At 42.8% G+C, this 22,159-nt stretch overlaps 3 protein-coding genes across 7 annotated transcripts in view; 2 read left to right on the top strand and 1 right to left on the bottom strand.

The window, feature by feature from the left end:
- Positions 1-5,437, top strand: part of kdm7aa (lysine (K)-specific demethylase 7Aa) — a 36,645-nt gene extending 31,208 nt beyond the window's left edge. Inside the window, exons 13-18 of the mRNA XM_084050392.1 lie at positions 304-428; positions 510-670; positions 973-1,070; positions 1,285-1,490; positions 1,756-2,153; positions 2,300-5,437. Of these exons, the coding sequence (XP_083906518.1) occupies positions 304-428; positions 510-670; positions 973-1,070; positions 1,285-1,490; positions 1,756-2,153; positions 2,300-2,388 (1,077 nt within the window). The 3' untranslated portion in view covers positions 2,389-5,437. The remainder of the gene's footprint in view (positions 1-303; positions 429-509; positions 671-972; positions 1,071-1,284; positions 1,491-1,755; positions 2,154-2,299) is intronic.
- Positions 5,438-5,561: 124 nt separating this feature from the next.
- ndufb2 (NADH:ubiquinone oxidoreductase subunit B2) lies at positions 5,562-8,160 on the bottom strand. 2 transcript variants are annotated; one of them, XM_084050394.1, is made up of 4 exons: positions 7,961-8,160; positions 7,168-7,312; positions 5,858-5,969; positions 5,562-5,637 (listed from the first exon to the last, which is right to left on the bottom strand). In XM_084050394.1, exons 1-3 carry the CDS (start codon positions 8,044-8,046, stop codon positions 5,883-5,885), a joined length of 318 nt encoding a protein of 105 aa, XP_083906520.1. In that variant the 5' UTR covers positions 8,047-8,160; the 3' UTR covers positions 5,562-5,637; positions 5,858-5,882. The 2 variants fall into 2 exon arrangements, with proteins under 2 accessions (XP_083906520.1, XP_083906519.1); XM_084050393.1 differs by having other exon boundaries at positions 5,562-5,660; positions 5,869-5,969; positions 7,961-8,159.
- Positions 8,161-12,574: 4,414 nt separating this feature from the next.
- kmt2e (lysine (K)-specific methyltransferase 2E) overlaps positions 12,575-22,159 on the top strand; it is a 36,039-nt gene continuing 26,454 nt past the window's right edge. For all 4 annotated transcript variants that reach the window (XM_084050030.1, XM_084050028.1, XM_084050029.1 and 1 more), the window contains exon 1: positions 12,575-12,922. The gene's annotated coding sequence lies outside the window, so the exon portion shown is untranslated. The remainder of the gene's footprint in view (positions 12,923-22,159) is intronic.

Genomic DNA, 22,159 nt, shown 5'->3' with positions numbered 1-22,159 from the left:
TAAGAACTCCTGTAACTTATTTATAAAGCAAAAAAAAAAAACGATACCGATATTTTCCTGATATCAATTTTTATGCTAATATCGGCCGATAATATCGGACATCCCTACTCACCACCCATAAAAATGGGTTTGACCCAAAAATAGTTCCCGACCCAATGTTGTAACGGATCATCTCACAATGATTTTTACAGCAGGACACACTGATAGGAACTGTTAAAATACACAGTACTGTACATTGTACTAATAACACAAACGAATTATGGAGGCAGAAGTTACATTCACAACCTATGCTGTACCACTCAGGACCCAGCATTCTGTGCCAAGGTCCATGGGAAGCTCAACAAGGTGTCCACGGCGTCTGCCGCTGCCGCGGAGAGTCTAGACGACAATCACCTGCGTTTACTGCTGGTCAACGGCAGAATCATCCGGTGAGAGCGCCCGTCCCTGCAGTGACTATATATATGAACACACACACACTTAATATTAATAACCTGTGTGTATGTTTGCAGAGATGTGAGGCAGCCTGGCACGGGGACTAGTCCGGTGAAGACGGAGGGTGAAAGGTCATCGGAAGGTCATAGGCTAGCAAGGCGTGGCGAAGAGATAAAGATGGAGGGGTCACAGCCCTGCCAGGAGCAGCACGACACGGGAGAGAAGCCCACACACCTCAGTAAGTCAACACTGACCTATGACCACAGAAAACCACCGTATTCTGGAAGATAATTTGAGAAATATATGAGGGCGTTCAAAGACTTTCTATTACAGCTGTTCATCTGCAATAGACAAAGTAGTCTGAATTTCAACAGAAATCAAGTTGACTTCCCCAATAAGACCATTGGCATCACAACAATGCATGGTTCTAAAATGGTCAACATGCAGGCATAGAATAGACAACCATTATGCATTCAACAGAGTTCGAGTCAGCATCATGTTTAGAGTCTGTGGCTCATGGTGTCCCTTTGCTTTCCTCAGGGGGTCTGGAGAGAGTGAAGACTGAACTCAGGGAAGAAGTCTCGGGACACTCAAGTGTGTCCGATGTGGAGTCTTCAGACAGTGATTCTCGCATAGAGGTAACCAGCCACTATAACACTGATGAACACATCACCTACTGTTCTGTAACAGCATCACAAATAATATTTCCCAGATGTATTGTCTCCTGTGAAGTTGCACCAATATCTTTGTATCATCATCATCACCCCTCTCCTCTCCCCTATTCACTCCTCATGCTCCACCATCTTCAACTCTTTACCCACACATTACTCCTTTCAACCTTTGCCAACATAGCGGAAAGCATCGTCATCGTCTTCGTCGTCATCATCATCATCATCATCGTCGTCGTCGTCATCAACTTCCTCTTCGGAGGAGGATTCGGGGAGCTCCCAGGAAGAGGAGGAAAAGCAGGCCTTGTCCCAAAACAGAGGCTCAGGCCACACCATAGAGCTGGACCCGTCTGGCCAGAACCTCAGGCACAAACACCAACCACTCAAACGGTAAAAATGCAGAATAACATCATATAGTATGTGGGCATTTCCTTTAGAACCATGATAGCATACTCATTTCAGAGCTGGAAAATAAGTGTCAATTGTAGCCTCTCGTTCCAGCAACCTCATAATACTGATCCAATTGTTATTGAATTACAATTGAAGCTTCACTCATAGCTTTTTTTTTTAAATGTACGAAGTACAGAAATTGCAATGCTGTTGGGGCAACTGCACAGCAGGAAGTGAGCATGTTCCCCTCTATGCTTCTCTGTAGAGAACGTCCTACCTCACCCACCACAGAAGAGGCCATTCAGGGGATGCTGTCCATGGCCGGCCTGCTGTGCCCCTCCAAGCCAGAAGAGGGCACCACCTCCCAGGAGCCCTGGTGGTCCAGCCCTGGCCAACGCTTGCCGTCGGAGGAGAGGCAGCAGGCGCAGCACCCACGACGGCTCCAGGGGGACAAGAGCCCCATGGACAGCCAAGGAAACAGCAGCAGTGAGGCCTGGGACAATCAGGGACTCTGCCTCGGGGCCCCCAGCCCTCTGAGCCAATGCCACAATGCCAGCCCAGAGACAGATTACCAGTACTGTGACCCATCGATATCTCCTCCACTGCACCCCTCGAAGAGGCATTCCCCCAACCCCCCTCCTATCAGCAATCAGGCCACAAAAGGTTTGGAGACCCACATTTTCTTGTTGCATCAATCAAATGTTTGCTCAGTTTCTTTTTATTCTATGGGGTCTTTCTAGTCTCCTTAGCAGTAACCTGTTGATCTCGCAGACGTTGATATGCAGTCTTCTGTTTTTTGTTTGTTTCAGGCAAACGGCCCAAAAAAGGGATGGCCACAGCAAAGCAGAGACTGGGGAAGATCCTAAAACTCAACAGACACAATCGGGTCTTTGTGTAGCACTCAAGAAGATAACAGGCGGATGTAGGGATCCAAAATATGGATAAACGTCTGTACAATTGTTTCTAGACACTTTTTGTGCTGTAGAATACTGCCTGGTGATGACCCTAAATGACAAACTCGGGCCACACAGAAAGAAAAGACTCACTGTGGAGACAGGGTATTGGATTCACGTTAAGCAAAGTGCACGGCTTTACTACAAGCACACTAAAAAATAAAGAAATTAAACTAAAAAGGGAACTCGATAAAACAACAGATGAGCATGTTAGAAAGAATTCTGCGGCAGGGAAATGCAGAGTAAAGCTTAATCAATGCTTTGTTGTACGACAGTGTCACGTGTCAAAAATAACTTATTTTAAAGTGATAAACGCAACATGTTTGCTTTCAACGTGCTACACCATGTGACAAAGCATGAATTAGGCTTACACAATGCTGGGCATTCTAACGGGTTAAGGAAATGTAGCAGGAGATGAGAGGTGGTAACATTGCTCGCTTGCTTCACTGGCAAAACCGCAAAAGACCACCTACCGCTTTTTGATGCCGAAAAACCGCATCCGTTTTCTCTACTCATTTAAAGCTTTTTCTTCCCAACCAACTCCTCCCTCCATGACTGTCTGTGGCAAACCGAATATGCTGGATCAGCAAGTCAAATGAGGTAGGCTTCCAATAGGTTGAGACACTGTCAATGAAACAACTGGCTCTTTTTGGCTGGTGTCTGTTTCTCTCTAGCAGGGTCCTCCTCGGGCCCTTGGAGGGGGAAGAAAAAAAAATACCTGCAAGGTGCTAAGGAAGTGGAGATGAACTGAGATTTCATAATGGTGCTTACTGTTGGTATGTTCACCACTCATATCCCACCCACCCTACCCAGTCCTCTCTCGCCTCCCCCTTGTTTATCTCAATCACACCAGCAATAATGACTTTGAGAGGAAAGAGCGGGAGGCAGCACTTTGGTGCTTTTTTCCCTTAATAGTTTTTTTTATCAGTTAAAAGCCCCAATCCGTGTTGTTTTGAACATATAAATTACGGTTATAGTATCATCCAACATTCCTAGAGTTTCATTTATCGATGGAAAGTATGCTATTTGGAACTTTACTACGCCATAATAAATTAAATTATAGGTCTGTTTTACTCAAGTGTTTACAAACCATACCAATGTAAACAAATCTATTACAGGCCAAAAATACAGAAAATGTGTCTGTTGTCCATAGTGTTAATCCTACTGAGTGAATGAACTAGGGAATAAAAACGTTTCAACTGCTTTTTTTGGGGGGTTGAAGGGGCGCTATCCATTCGTATATGTTTGGATCACTGGAGAATTGTATTAAGATATTATTTACAATTCAAAGTATTATGCATTTGTTCAGTCGACTTCATAAAAATAATTTACCTTCAAAACATTTACACATTGACATGTTAAATGGCAGTATATAATATCAGAGAGGGGTCTCTCTGGCTAAAGGGAATCCAACACTGAAAGTGCTGCCTCTCAGTAAAATGTTTAGAATAGGAAAATTAGTCCTACATATGGTCTAAATGTTGAGGAACGACTCATATCCTGCTTAATTTATTTCTTATTTTATCTTGTGATGTTTTTTTCCTGAATGTTTTTTATTCTGAATGATGTATTTATTAATTGAAAGAGATAATGATTTTATTATATTTTGACCCTAGAACTCAGCTATTCTGGGTATTTTCTTTCATAGGGGCTTGTTTTTGTTTTTAATCTCTATTCTCATACTTATTGTAAATGTGGATATGTTTTAGATATCATGTGATCATGATCTATCGTGTAGCAATTTGCCTACAAATATTTTCCTCACCTTCTGTTCTGTCACGACTCTTTACTCCCCCACCCATAGTCGAGTAGATTCTACTCTCCTCTTTTCTGGGTTTCCTCCTCTCTTGGTAGCCAGAGGTTTGGGGCTATTTGCTGACAGAACAGATTTGGTTGTGAATTTTTGAATTCAGAGAAATGTCAACTTGCATATCTACGCCTGAGCTCTTTCAGCTAGTGCCACTTTTTCATTTAAAAAAAAAGAAGCGAAAGGTGCTTTGAGCCACTGTGGTCTATCCAAAGTAGTTGTCGTGATCTGAGGGGGGCAATGTAAATTGAGGCATTTCAGTCGGATGAGTGAGTATTTTTTTAATGATTCCAATGATGTGGTGAGATGTGTGTGCGTGTGTGTGTAGCTTGGGATGTGCAGTTCTTCACTCTCAGGGAATGATGCCATGGACATGACCTTTGATTAACCACCAGCCACATCATGGACATAGGCAGCATGTTCTTCCAACTTACATTCATATCACATTTACAGTTGCTTATTAGCTCTTTTCTTTTCCAATCAGTCAATAAGTTATTTTAGTAATTGTGGTCTTCAAGCTGATCAAGTCCGTAGGACAAGCTGTAATTACCAAGTTGTTACCCTATTGATTTGTATTTTCACTATTTACACAATTTGGCATATCCCTACCCCACACACAGAATAACACACTTCAAATTCAGCTGTTAGTCTGTGGCACCCTCCTTTAGGCAAGTCTACAAGACATTTCACCCAAGTGAGTGACACCTAAGCTCACTGTTGCCAAGTAGCTTTAACGTCAGACTTCTAAAGCTTTGCTCAGGTTGTCATGTGGTGCACATGAGTGATCCATTGCTTATATTCCTAATGAGGTATTTCACATAATCCTGACACAAAGAACCCACTATTAGTATTATGTACCCTTCACAGCATATAAAGAGTATTTGCCAGACTGATTTCCTCCTTGACTTTACACTACACTTTTACCTTCCAACTCTTTGCATGTCCAGTCATTAAACACAGGAGCTAGCCTGCAGGCAGGGTTTACGTTGTAGTGTTCATTGTACAGGATCTGGTCCCTGTTTTTATATGCAGATCTCTTGGCATTTGTGTTGTGTGCTGATTCTTGGAATGGTTTGTTTTCAGATTTAGAAGGCTTATGATTTTAAGTATACAAACACTGGCTAACTGTGACACTGTTACTTAATGCATTGCATATTGTTTCTGCATTTAAAAAAAATGCCTGTAAATAAAATGTATGAAAACTATTGATTGGTTGACCTTTTTTAATGGTTAAATTAGGCCTCAAGTAACCATGCTGCTGCCTGGCTCTTTTTATAATTCTGAACGTGTAGAGTGATAATTTGACACAAATCAGAATAAACTCAATTTTATTGGTCTATGTACAACGACGCCTTTCGATGAATTCCAGAAAGACGTCTTCGGCACCCTGGAACCCAGACAGGGAGTGATCTGTAAATGACAAAATTGACAAATAGATGTAATGAATTACCGTAAAAGTTAAATATTTAGTTGTGCAAGACTAGTGCAGTGAATGCTCGATCAACTACAAATTATTTAAAACCTTTGTGATCAAATGAATGCGGTAGCTCGAATTTAACCAATCAAAACGGACAATTCCTTTATATAATCGATACAACTGTGCGTACGAACAGGTCACCTTTTGGAACTTTACTAGTCTTCCTCTTCCTCAGCATCATCTGGTGGGATCCCTAGTTCCTCATCTGTCCATGCGGAGGCATCAGGCCATGGGAAGTGACCCTGGGAAAGCGACGATAGTCAGAGATAAAGTATGTAAATAGAGAGGGTAACCCAAGCTGTCCGTAGAGGTGCAATATTGGTGAGTGTGTCATTTTAATCAGATAGGACTTTTCTATCTCACAAAGAGGGCTGTCAATGGAAGGAATTGCTAAGTTGCTTGCGTCAACGACAACCAAAGGGCTCAGAAAACAACCATGGCATTAGAGCAAACCACCTGAGAATCTAGCCCACTGTACTTCTAATAAGTAAATTGGGGGCCTGATTCGGTGATGTGGCGAATACAGACATCCTCAGTTTCTTCAGACACGATCATTCAAGGTTCTTTATTTTGTTAGATCTTGTGACAGGTACATAAGAGTGAAATGTACTTTTGTTTGGCTCCTCTGACATTGCAGAACTTGAAGCGGTATAGCAACATGATGACGAGGAAAGGAAAGAAAAAAAGGATGTACATCTCTACATTATAGTATACATATAGTAGCAGCAAAAGAGAGACTAAAGAGAAAAGTGGCTTTGCACCCAACTGTAAACATTGTCAGTGTTTGTCTGCACAATATACATTTTTAGGCATTTAGCAGACACTCTTACCCAGAGCGACTTACAATAAACGCAATCATAAATAGAATGCAGAGAGAGAACAGTGTACTGAGTGTAGTGCCTCAAGAAACTATATAACATTTTCCTTTATACAGTATGCTATGACAAATGTTTGGCACTATTGTAATTGATTTTGTATGAAGAATAAGGCCTTCTGATAACAGCCACACATGATTTGACATATACCATGGCCTGAACTGTTGATAAAAGGCAGGACGGATCCATTCTTTCACGTTGAAGATGCCAGATTCTGACAACACAGCAGAAATTTAGACTCATCAGACCAGGCAACATTGGTTATTTGAGTTACTGGTGCCTTTCTGTCTGGCCGTTATCCAGTCTGGCATCAACAAGGCATTTTCAGCAACAGAACAGCTGCTCACTGGATATTTTTCGCACCATTCTCTGCAAACCCTAGAGATGGTTGTGTCTGAAAATCGCTAAATTTCTGAAATACTCAGACCAGCCCATTTTGCACCAACAACCATATGCCACGTTCAAAGTCACTTAAATCACCTTTCTGATGCTCGGTTTGACCATGCAGTGAGTTTGCGTACTTACATAATCTATAATATCATGTCTGTTTTAACAGAACACTCACCAACACAGCGTCAGGATCGTGCCAGCAGTGCCAAAGAATCCAGAACCACATAGCACCACTAAGAAGTTCTGACTGGAACTTCTGGTGCTTGGTCAGTTGTGGATATTGCCTGTACTGGGGCTCTATGTGTGGTCCACCGCCAGCCCTGGCATAAAACATACAACATATTTTCAGTGGTGTAAAGTAACTGAGTGCATTTACTCAAGTACTATACTTAAGTACAATTTTTAGGTATTTTTACTTTAATGGAGTATTTACAATGTTCTGTACTTTTACTCCACTACAATTATTTGGAGACGTTAGTAATTACTTATTAGATTTTGATTATTATTACAAAACCTACATTAACCACTTCAGTCCTATATACAGTACATTTAGGACATTTGAAAATAGCCAATCAACAAGCTCACAGCCATGCATTGTGAGCTTGCAGATCTGCTATTTTCTATCCATTTGAAAACTTGTGAAATTGCACATTGTGCATAATGAGTAGTTCTACTTTTGGTACTTTAAAGTGCATTTTGATACCAATACCTTTGTACTTTTACTCAAGTAATTTTTTAATACAGGTACTTGTAACAGAGTATTTCTATATTGCGTTACTGATACGTATACTAAAGTAAAAAATGACTTCTTCCACCACTGACTGTAGTACATAAGAATGGTCATGTACGTTTGAGGGTCTATATCTAATGTAATAGTTTAGTTATATTTTGCTCAGTGGGCTTCAGATGACAGCAGCATGCTAACATGCTAAGTTAAGCTAGATGGCTTTAATGGAAGAAACACTTACCTTCTAGTTAGTATTTTTTGTGGCCCACGTCGGATGAGTTGCGTCCCAGCTCGAAGGACCCCTGCGGCCCTTCCTAGAGACGCCATGGTGGTGTTGTTTTTGGGAACTATATTCTTTCAAACGTTATTAAAAACGAGAGAACCGTCCTAATGTCACCTTCCCCTTGTCAATAGATGCCCCCCAATGCAACCAGGGCTATGATTGGTCAATTAACAAGGACTGGCCAGTGTCTTCTGTTCCAATTGGTCGTGGTGGTTTTGACCCAAGACGAAAAAAAAACAAGACTCACTATCTCCGGTTTACTTTCCATATCTGCGTGAAGTGGGCGGAAGCCTTTTTAGGAGACCGGAAGCAGGTTGGAGTCTATTCAGTGAACGTGAACACAGCTTCTGAACCATTCTTTAGCCCCTCCCTTGGTCACTGAACTAAATATTGGACCCGATCGTCACAAGCCACACAATATTCCCAAGATTTTCATACTAAAATGGCTTTTTTCAGAGAGACAAATCAGGAGAAAATCAACTTTATTATTGACCTTTCTCTGTCCCAGCAACACACTCTCGCGGGATCTAGCAACAATAAACATTGGACGTTCGCAAGATTTGCCGTCAGACGCCGGCCCCACTTGGGAGACCATTTGTAGAGATACCATGTCGCCTCTCGTGGCTCCAGTTGGGATAGTCTATCTTCCTAAATTAACCATCTTTGTTTTGACGCCCAGGCCAGATCTATTTAGAAACATAAAAAAATACATACGTGGGTGAAACTACGCCCTCGTGTGGTCAATTTAGATAAGCTGCTTATTTTTTTCTAGCCAATGCACAAAATATTACAATGCAATCCACAAATTATTAAATGCTCTTTTATTATTCTATATCAGATTACTGGCCCAAAAAAATCTAAGTATTTCCACAACTCCAAACATGTTAATGATAACATTTGGCTTATAGATGGGAACAGATGCTTTGCCATTTTGGTTGCACTCTACAATAAAAAAATATTATCTGTGAAATATGTGGACTTCTATTTGCCAAGCTCAAGTCGAGCTTGGCAACCCTAACCCTGTGAAAACTGTCATTGTGTTGTTATAGATATGAAATGCCGTCATTCAATATTGTTTATTAGTTATATAACGAATTGAATTAATTCAATTGTTCTCCCTATGTTGTCCACTAGAGGGGGTCAAAGGCCAAATGATAAATTCTTATTAACGGGGCTTTTAAGAGGCCATTTGATTGGTTGTGTTCTTTATAACATGTTTTTAATGTTATTACGCCCTTTTAGGGGAAACACTGACATTCCAATGGAATCGTGGCAATGAGAATTCAAGTGCTTATGGTACTAGAATGTGGATTACTGAATTGACAGTGAAACAAACGAGTGACAGTGTTGTTTTAATAACTTAAGCACAGTTACAGAATGTGTACATAATAGAAATTCCCAATGAAAGAATAATAATAAAATAAAACAAACAACTCTTGACTTAATACTGTTTAAACTGCTTTAAGGATTTATAATAATAAAAAATAAGCGATACTTTTCAGTCAATCGAGACAGGAAACACTAAAAGAGATAAGACTCTTCTGTCGGGGGGCGCGGCGCGCCGCCGTCGCTGCCCACGAGAGCGCGCTTGCCTTGGTGGTGTCAGCGTTGCCATGTCCGCCTGTAATAAGCGACTTTGGGCTTGTTTTTCTGGTAAGTTGCTTGTAAAGTAGTAGTTTGCGGGTTGCGTTTTTTATTTGGCTTGTTTCTAGTGTAGTTTATTATTTGAGCTTCTTCCCTAATGTTGTTTAAACCAGTGTTTCTCAAATATGTTAAAGGTAAGGACCCCCAAATAAATATGTATTTGTCTGCGGACCCCCATCTGAAAATATTTTATGCCATATTTTATGTGAGCTTGTAGCTATCTTCAAATAGCCAAAATGTATTATGTTAATAGGGCGAAGGGCTCGCTTCTTTTGGGCTTGTTTTCATAGACCTGGTTGCTTGTTTCTCTCGCGAAACCTGGCAACGCTGTGTGGCGTACGACGGTCGATTTCAACGACGCCATCTTCTACCCGATTGTTACACTGTTAATAGTTTCTCCAAACGCAATGATGGTGCTTTTTATGAGGCGAAAGGGGGGTACAAAAAAATCATCTCACATAAGAAGAGAAAATCTTAGTGTCGGTAACCTGACAAACATTTAAGTATGATTTACCTTTTTTTAATCACATGAAAAGTGTGCGCTAATGTTCTACACTGTTATCTAATGGCGTCGCTCTCTGAGCTGCTCCTCAGTCCTCACTCTGATCTCCGGTTGCGCCCCTCTCCCCTCGCAGCTCAGAACCCGCCCACAAATTCTATACAAATGATGTCATCAGAAATTAGTCTTTTTTTTCTTTTTTAAATGGTTGGCTTCTGATGATCAGAAGCCGACCATTGAAGAAGAAAATAAATACTAATTTTGTAGATCTGCTGTTTTTTTTTAAAGAAAAGAATAATCTTGGGCGGAAAAAGGGTAATTTTGGAACATTTTTGAAACATTTGAACGACACAAATCTTATATAAAAAATAAAAAATAAAAAGACCTAATTCATGCATCAATTGGTTTTAGGGCTAAATCCATACGGCGAGAACGACTACTATTTGATATCGTCATCCATTGTATCCCAAATAAACCGAGACCAGAATAAAGTCGGCTGATCTTATATAGAGCCAACAAAACAAAAAGACTTTCACCACCACCACCACCATGGTCATATATATATCCTCTGCCCTCTGGAAAATGCTGCGTTTCCGTGGTCTTTATGATCATTGCCGTTGCTAATGTGCGAAGGAAGGAAGGTGGCCTGCTCTGTCCATCTAATCTCCGTCCAGAAATTATTTCTAACCTGACTGCAAACAGCAGTGTAGTGTAGGGTAGAGGTTGAAGGTGCGCATGTGCGAGGGGATGCGGTTTAGAGACGGATCAGCGTCTGTGTGGTGTGTGGGGGAGGGTCAACCTCAGCGCTACTAAACGGAACGGTAACCGGAAACCTCGCCCCAATACACACGCACCCCCATTTTTCCCCCTTGTATTTGTTTTACTGAGGTTAAGGTTGGTAATAATAAGGTTAGGGTTAAGCATAGTTTTACTGAGGTTAAGATTAGGAATAAGGTGAGGTTTAGGCACAGTTTTACTGAGGTTGCGTTAGGGAATAAGGTTAGGTTTCAGGCATTGTTTTACTGAGGTTAAGTTTAGGAATACCTGGTGGCGACCGGTTCCGAGGTCGCCGGATTTGACCCGGGGCGAAGGTGTTTCGGGGCGAGCGTTCTTGTATTCAACGGAACAAGTGATGTGAATAGAGCTCACACATCTCAGCAGATGAAGTCAAAAGGGATTTCTATCTACAGTACAGCGGCAGATGATTTAAACTATAACAAACCTGCTAGATTAAGTATTGTTTCAATGTCAAATATGTGTCTGAAATCATTTCAGCTATCACCACTGACCCAGGCTTGTTTGGCTTAATTATTGGTTTATTTTTGTGTACATATATGGGCTTGTGCTTATAGTTCAGCATGCATTACCACCCAGTGATGATGTGTAGATTGCTGCTGTTTTCAGTAGCGCATCTTCCGTTCCGTTGTGTTTGTCCATTTTATCCTATGGTTTTCTCTTGTTGGTCGGTGTTTTAGACTGCCCACCCTCCAAACGTTAGTTCAATAAGAAAAACACTGCTCTCTTGTGTAAGGGGTTACGTAAGAGCTTACTACCTAGTACCGAGTAGGATAGCAGCTTTAGGTACTCATTTTCAGCCCCGGCAATGAGCTCTAGGTGGATTCAAATGTTATGTAGCCCAAAAACATTAATTTTGCTAATCAAAAAGACTACAGTTTTCCACTCCCAGAGGAAACACGGGAGGAAAAGGACTAACAATTAACCAAAATATCCTGGGGGGGGGGGGGGGGGAGTCCAGTCACCACACAGAACTCAATTTTCACTAAACAGAGGATTGCTCAAACAGTCCCAAAAGTTTGTTTTACTGACTATCAGAATGTCCCTGGCTGTAAAGCCGCTTCACAAGGACGCTAGATTTAATAGGATTTGCACATAATTAACTCTGTACGTCTGTAGCCTGTAATAGGCTATTTTAACTTAACTTGTTGCACACACAGGTATGTAGCCTATCAGTGGTTTTACAATTCCCTAACAACAAACCTGTACTGAAATTAAGACACTTGTGTGTAATGATAATTATGTCATCACAAAACTTAGATATGGGGGGGCATCAGATATAATCAATGCCCTCAGTGAGTGTGACACTGACATTATTTGCAAACAGACAACAGTGACTCCCTCAGTCTGTATAATTCGCCGTAGGACGGCGTTAAGCGCCAAAAATATCCGATCTACAAGATCACAGTTGCTGTGATCTTGTAGATCGGATATTTTTGGCGCTCGACGCCGTCGTACGACTGAGCACAAAATACAAAGTTAGTCGGCGATGAACGTGAACACGCACCCCCTTAACATGAACGACCACGGCGCCCCTGTAAAACTCGGCCTTGTAACCCCGTAGCATGTGGAGGCGGGGACTGCGATTGGTGGCCGGGAGGAGGGGGGCTCGTGCAGGAGGCGGAGTCTCCGGCAGTCCTGCCAGGGCCGCCATTTTTGCACAGGGAAAAGAGACTGGGTTAGTGAGGGGATCTAATTTCCAACAGTCGGCGTAGCTAGGTAGGGCACAATTTTAACGGTTCGGAATTGACTTTTAAGTCCCGGCTGGATCCCCGTCAATACCGGAGAAGAGTGATTTTGACAGGAAAGGTATCTTTGACGGGACAGACCGAACCCCTTGAACCTTTTAAAGCGTTGTTAGTGATCCGCAGTGTGTGGACAGAAGTATTGTTTTGGTTGTGGAGGCTGTGTGGAAAAGCGACGGGGGTCTCACCCAGCTCCCCATAATTCTTCATTAAACTTTTCAACAGTGGACATAAACGGTGAGTAAACCTCCAGTTGGACGTTAATTACATCTAAATACGAGCTACTTTGGCTTAGTTGTTCCTTGGCCAAGCAGATCATGCTGATGCTGCTGGCTAGTCTCAGGACAACATTAGCCTACCTGATAGTGAGCTGCTGGAGTTAATGCCACCGACCAGAACCAACAATAAATGATAATTCAACTTGTAATAACTAACTTATTACTAGTAGTTGTTGGGGTATGATTGGCTCTAACGTGATGCGACCAGAACAGTGCTGGCTAGCTAGCGCATGCTACTAGCTAGCTGCCATTAGCCTGACATAAAGTGAATAAGGGCTGAGTGTGTTGCATTACATTAGACGTCACACGTTAGCAATCAGATGGCTTAGAGATACAAGTATTTAGGCTCTATAATAGTTCATATAAAACACACTCGTCTGCGAGTATAGCTAAACAATACATCCGGCTGTTAATTTAACTCTTAGTTTGAAGATGGACCCATGTCCATTTTACACTCCGAGTTAAAGCAGCAATCAGTATTTTTAGTGGTAAAAGCAAACGTTATGTGAATGAACACATTTGGGCTCCATTTGGGTCCAGTTATCTGCCATCTAGCTGCTGTAATGAAAGGGGCAGTTTCATTCCTCTGCCATGATCAACACAGTGGACTTAACAGTAGATGTGCTAAACGTCATGTTCCCCTTGTTTGGATTCTGTTCAAATACCATAAGGTGCATTTCAGGTTTAAATTATCCAGTAAGTTTGACGTGGTGGCATTCATGGCCATTATGGCGCTCGAATTTCAAATGTTTTGTTTATAGTTATGATGAAAACATCTCGCTTGTCAGCTTAACTAACTAGCTTTATTTTCAGCCAATTAATCTTATTTTTTTGTATACACCCCAAGCCCCGTGCAAACCACAGCTACTAAACACTCAAACAAGCATGTTTATGACAATGGTACCAGCACCTTGGCGTGAAAACATGACATCTCGGTTAGATATGATCATATTATGCCCCAGTCAGCCCCCCTTGTTCTGCTCACCACGACCACAGTGCATTATTTCCGTTCAGAGTCAGACACATTTCAGACAATGCCACTGTACAACGCCAGAGGACAAGGAGCTGTGTATAACCTTAATGTAAACAAAATGGTGTTTAAATCTGCTCCAAGTCAGATGACTGCTGTGTCTTAACCATTTGTCTACACTGTAGTGTAGACATTATGGCGATCAAATCGCCATAATGTCCAAATATTTACATGTAGACCTGCCACGTATTAACACATTTGACAGCTCGCGTGAAACTCGACCGTGCCGTTTTATTTTGGTTATAAACAACACTGACGTTTCGCGATTACTTAATTTAGATTCAGGCTGTATGTGGTTCAAATGCTGCAAACGTGGGGGAGGGGATCCTCAAATTTGGGCACAGCTATCTCACCCCTGCCTCCCTCTGGCATGCGAGTCGTAACTTCAACTTTAGTGAATGAAATAAACAGCCAGTCGGGTTATATCGTCAAGACAACGCGTTTTTAGATCCGCAAGACGATCGTATATCCGTGCCTTGGTGTTTGGTACATTGAAGAAGGCTTTGGGTTGTTGTTGTTGCGCGCATTGACCTCACTGCACCGAACGACGTTGTGACGAACCAACTAAACGTACTTCGGCAATAGTGCTGCTGCTCGTAGCTTTAGCTAACGTTAAAGCTTGGTTTATATTTTGTCGTACGACAGTGTCGAAAACACAGCCGATCTACAAGCTCACAAACCGTCGCACCACGACCAGTTGTGAGCTTGTAGATCGGCTGTTTTCGAGCCGCGACACCCGTCAACGACGGAGTATAACTTCAGCAATACCCCTACCACCACGCATTATGGCGTTAGCTCCCACTGTGGCTAACCGTTAGCTTCATACTTCTTCTATCTGGCAGGCCAAAGATAGTCCCATCCGAATCGTACTTCTACAAACGACGTACATGGCGACTAAATTATAAGACTTGTATATTTCATCTGATCCTTATCGTCGTGTTTGGCTTATCCGACTATGACCCGATTCCGAATGAATGGCGTTGTATTTGTCTAGCATGCGCTGCGTCTTCATCAGAGGCCATCGCCGACCATAATTATATTGCTAGCACGTTAGCTTACTGGTCTTTGCCTTCGACGAGTGGCACATAAAATCATAACGTCAACAACACATAAGACGGTACCGGCAGAATGATACTTAAGGAAGAATGTGTGAAAGAGGCCATTGATATCTTTTTCTCGGGGGGATTTTCTTCCCGTGGCGATTGACGAGGCTTCCCCTGGCTACACGATTGTGTTCGTTGTCCTTAGAAAAAGCGTTATGAAAATGGCGACCGGGATCAGGGTGTTGTGGTAACATAATAGCAACGTTCTGCTGCCCTCCACACCCCTACTGGTGGAGAGCTGACTGCAGCGCCGACACACTCACTCGAAAGCAACTACACAACACAAACACAATTTGATTTCAGTCCTTATCGAATACAAACAGTAACACCACTAACGCAGTCAATAAATCATACCTTTATTTTTTTTAATAGCACTCTATGTTCCTAGTTATTTCAGAGTGAGAGGAAATTGCTGACAGTCCCTTTTATCAGAATGTATTGCATAGCCTACTGTAGTGTAGTAGCCCTCTAACTTGCGTCACGACATAAGCCATTGCTACTTGACTTCTATATCGACTGATGTCATATATCAGTGGTTTTCAACCCTTTTCATATCAAGGTCTATTATGTATTCCGTATTTGAGCCACGGACCACCATTTGATGAGATTTATCAGACCCAAGACTATTTTGTAATTGTTGGATAAGATTTTGTCCACAATTCCATGCTGTATTGATGTGGTACCAGAAGAGATAACAGGGTCAACGTTGATCAAAATATCTATATTCTCTAATTGTGTAGACTTGTTGTGAAATGAAATGCGTCCATTTGGTTTAATTTTACACTCAAGAGTTAAAGCTCTAACAAGGGTCCATTTGGTTACCAACTCTCCATTTAGCCGGGGACCACCTGGAACCCCCTAAATATACACAGGTGGTCCCCGGACCACTGGTTGAGAACCACTGCCATATATTGTTAACGCAATTTACTAAGAAATGACTTGATAGGCCACCGAAAAATACTACCCGTTTTGTTAGATTTTTGATATGCAATTTACCACCAGTAGAAGAATGTATTTGAGTTACATAAAGGAATGCAAAATAAAATAGCAAATTGTTCAAAGAACAATAGTGCTACTCATCGATTTTTAAGTTAACCATGACTGCTATGTAGTCTATCTTCTCAGTTCTCAATTCTCATATACATGGTTTACAGCTTCTGTTAACTGTTTTGATTGCATTGCATCCCCTCTGATATAGAATGCATATTGAAATTGAGATATATAAAGGATATGATAGTTGATAAGAACAAGCTGTGTGTAAAAGTCAGGAAGAGAGCATGATGATTGTGGATGAGTCATGATCACAATAAACACAACACCCTTTGATCTTTCCTTTCATGCTTCTTAATAACTATTAACTCGCAACCTGCCTAAGCCAGGGTGATTTTGTGGCAAGTGATTTTCACTGGGAAACTAAACTTTTCATTTTGTCAATCGGCACAGAGTTGTCATAAAATGCTGCACCACGATCAGTGCATGATCATGGTACTGTACCTGAGCCCTCTCACTTTGGGGTTGGGTCCTTCAGGGTCAATTTTTTTGAAACAACAGCTGTGACTGTCCACCGACATTGACAAAGACCCCCTACTCTCCATGTGCCCCTCCCCCTTGATCTCTGCCACAAGCCCAACACAAATGCTTGTCTTCGAAAAACTACTCAAACTTCCAGTAAGAAACGGGGACTTTTATGTCTGCTGGTATCCAAAAATCAGGGCAGGGGTCACACCACAGCCGTGTGTTTTAATAATAGCTGAAATGAGAATAATGCGTTGTGTTTATACTTTGAACAAACTTGTATGCTCCATTTTCCTTGTGCTGTTGACATTCTCTTTGCTGCCAGGAAATGCCAGTGCAGCACAGTAGTCACATCTAAAATAAAGCATATAAGAAGAAAATGAAAACAAAACACATAGGAAATCAAATTGAGGCCAGGTCTCAGCAGCCTAGCATAGTCAAGTCCTCTGGGCTTTCACTGCTCTCTGATGGTGTGAAACAGCCCGTCCTCTGCTCCTAGTCGGTCTGTGAGACGAGCTGGAGCTTGAGAGAGAGCCATGGTGCAAACATTGGCACTCTTTGCTGCTCAAATGCCTGTTATGAGACTGTTGCCAAGGATGCCTTTTCCTGTCCCTCCTCTCTGTATTGTACTTGAGTGGAGGGAAAATACATTTTGGTGAATTGGTAAGGGTGATGTCAGAATTTTGTCAAAGCCAGAGCTGATTTTCATAAGACTTAAGCAGTGCAGCTGTTCTGTGAAGTTGTTTCACTACCTATCGCGGCTGACTGACATTCTGAGACTGTGATGCTCTCATTTACATATGGTTCTGATCGAAAAAGAAATGCATAGCATGCTAAATTGTGCTTTGCGTGGGCCATTCACCTCTTTCCTGGTGTGGAATAGATATGCAAGGGTCACCTAGATCCACTGAGACCCAGTGACTTTTGTAATATTAATGATATATTCCCACACTCTGAACATCCTTCGTCTAACACACTGTTGTGGGGCCTTTGAGGCTGCAGATTCTCTCAGGAAGTGGTTTAGAATTGGTATAGAATTGGTCCATTGTCAGAGCAAGTGTTGACAGGAACTGTGTGATAAGAAAGGCTGCCTGTTTATTATGGCCGTGGCTTACGTAGTAACAGCAGAATGGCTCCTGCCTGAATATGGCAAAGGGTCTCCATCTTGTGTGGACGGGTTATGAATACTAGATGAGTGAGGGCGCTACTGTGCCTAATCAGAAGCTGCTATATAATACACAAAATCCCCTGACACCTCTTTCGTTCGTCTTAAAGGGACAGAGGCCCGATGGTGGTTCACATAACTTTTTTTTGTTGCATATTATAACATTCATATTATGAATATTTAATTGTATGGGACCTGGTGTGCACCATATCCACATTATGTAATTTCGTTCATCCCATCTCACTTTGCATCTCACTTACCTATCTGCTGGACCATACAACTCAGAGTTGTAAATACCTGACAGGCTTCGTGTGTACCTGGTTGTATTGAGCAGCAAAGAGTATGTTTGCCTGTTTGCCAAGTTGCTATATTGACAGAGACTGTGAAGAGACCCCCCTCCTCTCGGGAACAGAGCAGTGCACAGCAGGTGTCTGGGAGACATATCATGGTCTCAGGTGACATACTTTTCCTTTCACCTTAACCTCTAGTCAGACACATGCTCACCTACATGGAGGCAAGAAACCTCATGCAGCTAGGTGCAAAACTATGGTCACTATAAACAGTCGCAATCTGCTTTTGCTGATGTAACACTGCAGAGATGGACAGAGCAGATTGAGGTCGTAAGCCTAATTTATACTTCATTACAACAAAGTATAACTTAGGCTTTAGCCTGGCTGTCACTATTGTATTTACTTCTCCTCATGCTTTGAATAGCATCCCATGTTTTCACATTCTTCCTGCCCCAGACCTGAAATGGTAACATCTTCGTGAGGATACGCAGTTACCAGAGTTTCACCCTACAGGTCTAAGGTGTGTGGCTGCTACCTGGTAACTGTTGGCCTGTCTGATGTGGCCCTGAGAGGCCCATAGGCGAAGCAGCCTGGCCCTGAGGCCCAGCACAGTCACGTGAGATCCCAACCGGGAGGAGAGAACCCTGGGCTCAGGTGACCTGTTTTTGTGCTGCTAGCTGGGCCGTAACGGATCCTCCTTTAATGGGCCTTTTACCTAGCGAGCTGCCTCCCTGACAGGTGGCCTAGGGGGTGAGGCTGCTGCAGCTGCAGCCCTGGTGCTGCTGCTACTCCTTAACCTGCTTGTTGTTGCCGTGCTGTTGCTGCTGCTACGTTACGGAAGCGTTTACTGGTTGTGATGCTCGGCAGGCTGGGAGCTCACAAGGGAGAGAGAAAAAGGGGATCTAGCGTCGGTGATGGTGATGATGACGTAACACTGTTGTGAACCAGGCGTGAAATTGATCATGAAATGGTGCCATGATGGGGCCTGAGTGGCTCTTACTGTTATTTTGCCCTGTTGAGGATAATGACCATTCCCTCCCTATTTTCTATACACACACACAGCTCACATTTTACTTAGTTGCACATAATGCATTCCCCAAATGCTGTAATTAGCGTCCAGCTACATTTGCGTCTGCCTGTCACACTCCAGTGATCAGGGTAGCTCTCCAGATCCAAGGCATCATTATATGAGCCCTCACAGGGCTCAGTAACACAGAGACAAACAGACTGACAAGGAGTTCGATGTTAGTTTGTTTGCCGTCAGTCAGCCCCATCTAATTTAAAAATGTTGAGTGGTGCTGTCCCCACACATAGGCATACTATGATACACGGTGAGCAGGAGAGGGAGCAGGAGGAGATGGAGAGAGATGCTTTCCCCCCAGGGATTCTCCTCAACAGGCATTACTCATACTACAGGAGGGCTACCCCAACCCTGCTGTCAGACCCATGTCTCACAGAATCTGTGGCTACACAAAAGGTAGTGTTTGCGCTTATAGTTCTCCTGGTTTGTTTCTTTTCTTGCAATCACATGGGTCCCGTGCTTTTCATTTTAGTGATCTAATAATGCAGACAGACTACAGGCTGATTATCTGCATGCAGATCAAGTGGACTTAAATCTTGATAATTTACCACAATGTGATTTAAAAGTTTGGTGTGTGTAATAGGTCCAGTGTAGGTATTTTGAGACAGCTCCATGTCATGTGTGTATTGGGCAACATGGCGTAGCCTTGAGGCCTGTATGTCTCTCCTCCTGTCAGCTGGCTGTGCTGCTGGCCATCGGCCATTATTGTCTACTGGCTGCTGCTGAGAGTTCTGCAGAACAGGAACATGAATGCCATAATCATTGGCCTTTTCATTGGATCTACATACTGCCATTTACAGTCCATTGAACCGTTAAGCTTTTTGTTAGCAACATCCCACTTCCTCTTGCGCGTGAATCTGCTTTCTCTGCCTTAACAACCACGGGTGTTGCTCACATGCACACGCTCACTGATATTCATATATAATCCCCTGTTTTATTGAGGTATGGCTTCACCTTCAGTGCTGGAGCACAGAGGGAGAGCTGGCAGGCATGGGCACAGCAATTTATAAAGGACGGGGCAGATGCAGTGTGTCCCACAGTGGGCATTGTGAAAAAGAGGGCCAGGCCTACATTCCATCTGGGTCGCTCTTCCTGTGTACGCGACCGTATTTGTACGATCGTGTTTTATATGTGTATTCATAGGCTGAGTCATCACAGGCAGTGGCGAGGATGGAGCGAAGTCACGTCAGCCAACCCTTGCTGTCTTTCCGTCGTTCTTCCTGAGCCCTGGACCAAAAACAGCTGAAAACTGGCTGTGAAGACAAGAATGAAAACTTTTACACAGCAGTGGTAACAAAGTATGGCTGAGTTATACTTGGGTACACGATACGGTGTGCAACCAAGTATAACTCAGGCATTTGGGGGAGGGTGTGTGTGTGTTGGGTATGGATTTTCCCTTACCGAATTCTGTGTGGTTCTGTCTTAAAAGGATAGTTATTCCTCAACACAATGACGTGACTGTGTCCCCTTGCTCATGACGGGAGGGATGGAGGAAGGGAGTAAAAAGGGGAGGCTGGGTTAAGCTGCATGCTCCACTCTGCCACCCTGAGTCCCTCCCTAGTCCAGGCTGTGTAGCGTCACTGTCAGACAGACCCTGCATACACCTCCCCCACCCTTCTGCTTTCTGAATTGAGGGGGAGTTAGGATGATTTCTAAAGCGCCCTACAGTGCAAGAAAATCTGTTCAGATACAAAATAAGATGAAGAGAGAGCGTAGATAAAGAGAGCTGGAGAGGAAGAACAAGAGAGCTACAGTAAACCTCCACCTCCCCCTGTGGCTTGCATTTGATCAGTTTCTGCTGCGTCTCTCTCTCTCGGCCCCATTCCCCTTCACATATTCCTCCATTCCCCCCATCTCTCTCCTGTTTCCATAACAGCAGTAGATGTGGCCAAAGGTGGCTTTAAATGGCCTCTCCCAGCCTCCTTGTAATTAGGAGCTATGTCTACGACACTCCCCTTCCCCTCTGCTCTGCCTCGCGCTCCCAGGTTTATTTAGGAAGTGCACAGAGGAGAGAGAGAAATCCGGCTGGGCGGGGTGACTGGGCACAGCAAGGGGGGTGTCTTTTCTCCCTCTCTCTCTTTGCTTTTCTTTTTCTTTTTCTGGCAGCGTTTCTCTGGCATGATGGACATCGCTGCTAAAGGAAATGGGAGGAGCCGGCAGCGGCAGTCACAGAGCAGCTCAGATTTAGTCAGGAATGCTGCTGTACTGTACTTGTTTTTCTTTTTTCCAACCCCCCTTTTGTCAGCCTTCACTGTGTCTGGCCGCAGCACAGTGTCTGTGTGCGTTTGCAGTGTTATTTGCACGATGTCGCTCTGAGAGCGTTCTCGTAAAAGAATGTTTGTAAGGATGGGGCAGAGGGGGTTATCTGTTTGGTGTGTGTGGTTGGGGGCTATGTGTGAATATGAGCTTGTGTGTGTATACATTCCTTAGCAGTGACAAGCAGGATTCCCTGGCGAGTGTAGAGATCGACCTATTGGACGTGGCAACATTTTCTGAAGGAAGCTCACTGCACTACAACATACTAAGCCTTTCAGATAATACAAAAGGGTGGATCTGTCATATTGGTGTTGTTGGACCACTGCCAACCCCCCTTGTTTAAGGAAAGAATCAGATTCCTTTGTCAAGTGGTTGGGCTTGTGATAAAGCCCCGCTGTTTAAAGAGGGTATAACATTTTTTCTGTTTAAAGTGGTAGGCCTTGTAAAAATCCACTTGATTATTGCTCAAAGATTTAGGCAAGAGTTGTGGCGCTAATGGGGCCATATTTTTTGATTGATTGATTGAATATTTTATTAGGCAAAAGAATGTAAAACAACACATTTACATTTAAAATACTTTGTCTAACAGGTCCGTTCATAAAAGTCCTTGCGGACTTGTTTCCAATGAGGGCCTTGGTATTCAATTCATAGACATATATAGTGGCACCACAGTTCAAATATCATTACACAAAGAAATAAAAAAATAAAAAAAAACAGCAAAAAAATTATATATATATATATATATATACATATATA

The sequence above is a fragment of the Gymnoscopelus microlampas genome, assembly GCF_963454915.1.
Source record: "Gymnoscopelus microlampas genome assembly, chromosome: 23".
Classification (NCBI taxonomy): domain Eukaryota; kingdom Metazoa; phylum Chordata; class Actinopteri; order Myctophiformes; family Myctophidae; genus Gymnoscopelus; species Gymnoscopelus microlampas.
This window is presented reverse-complemented; position numbering and strand designations above follow the sequence as displayed.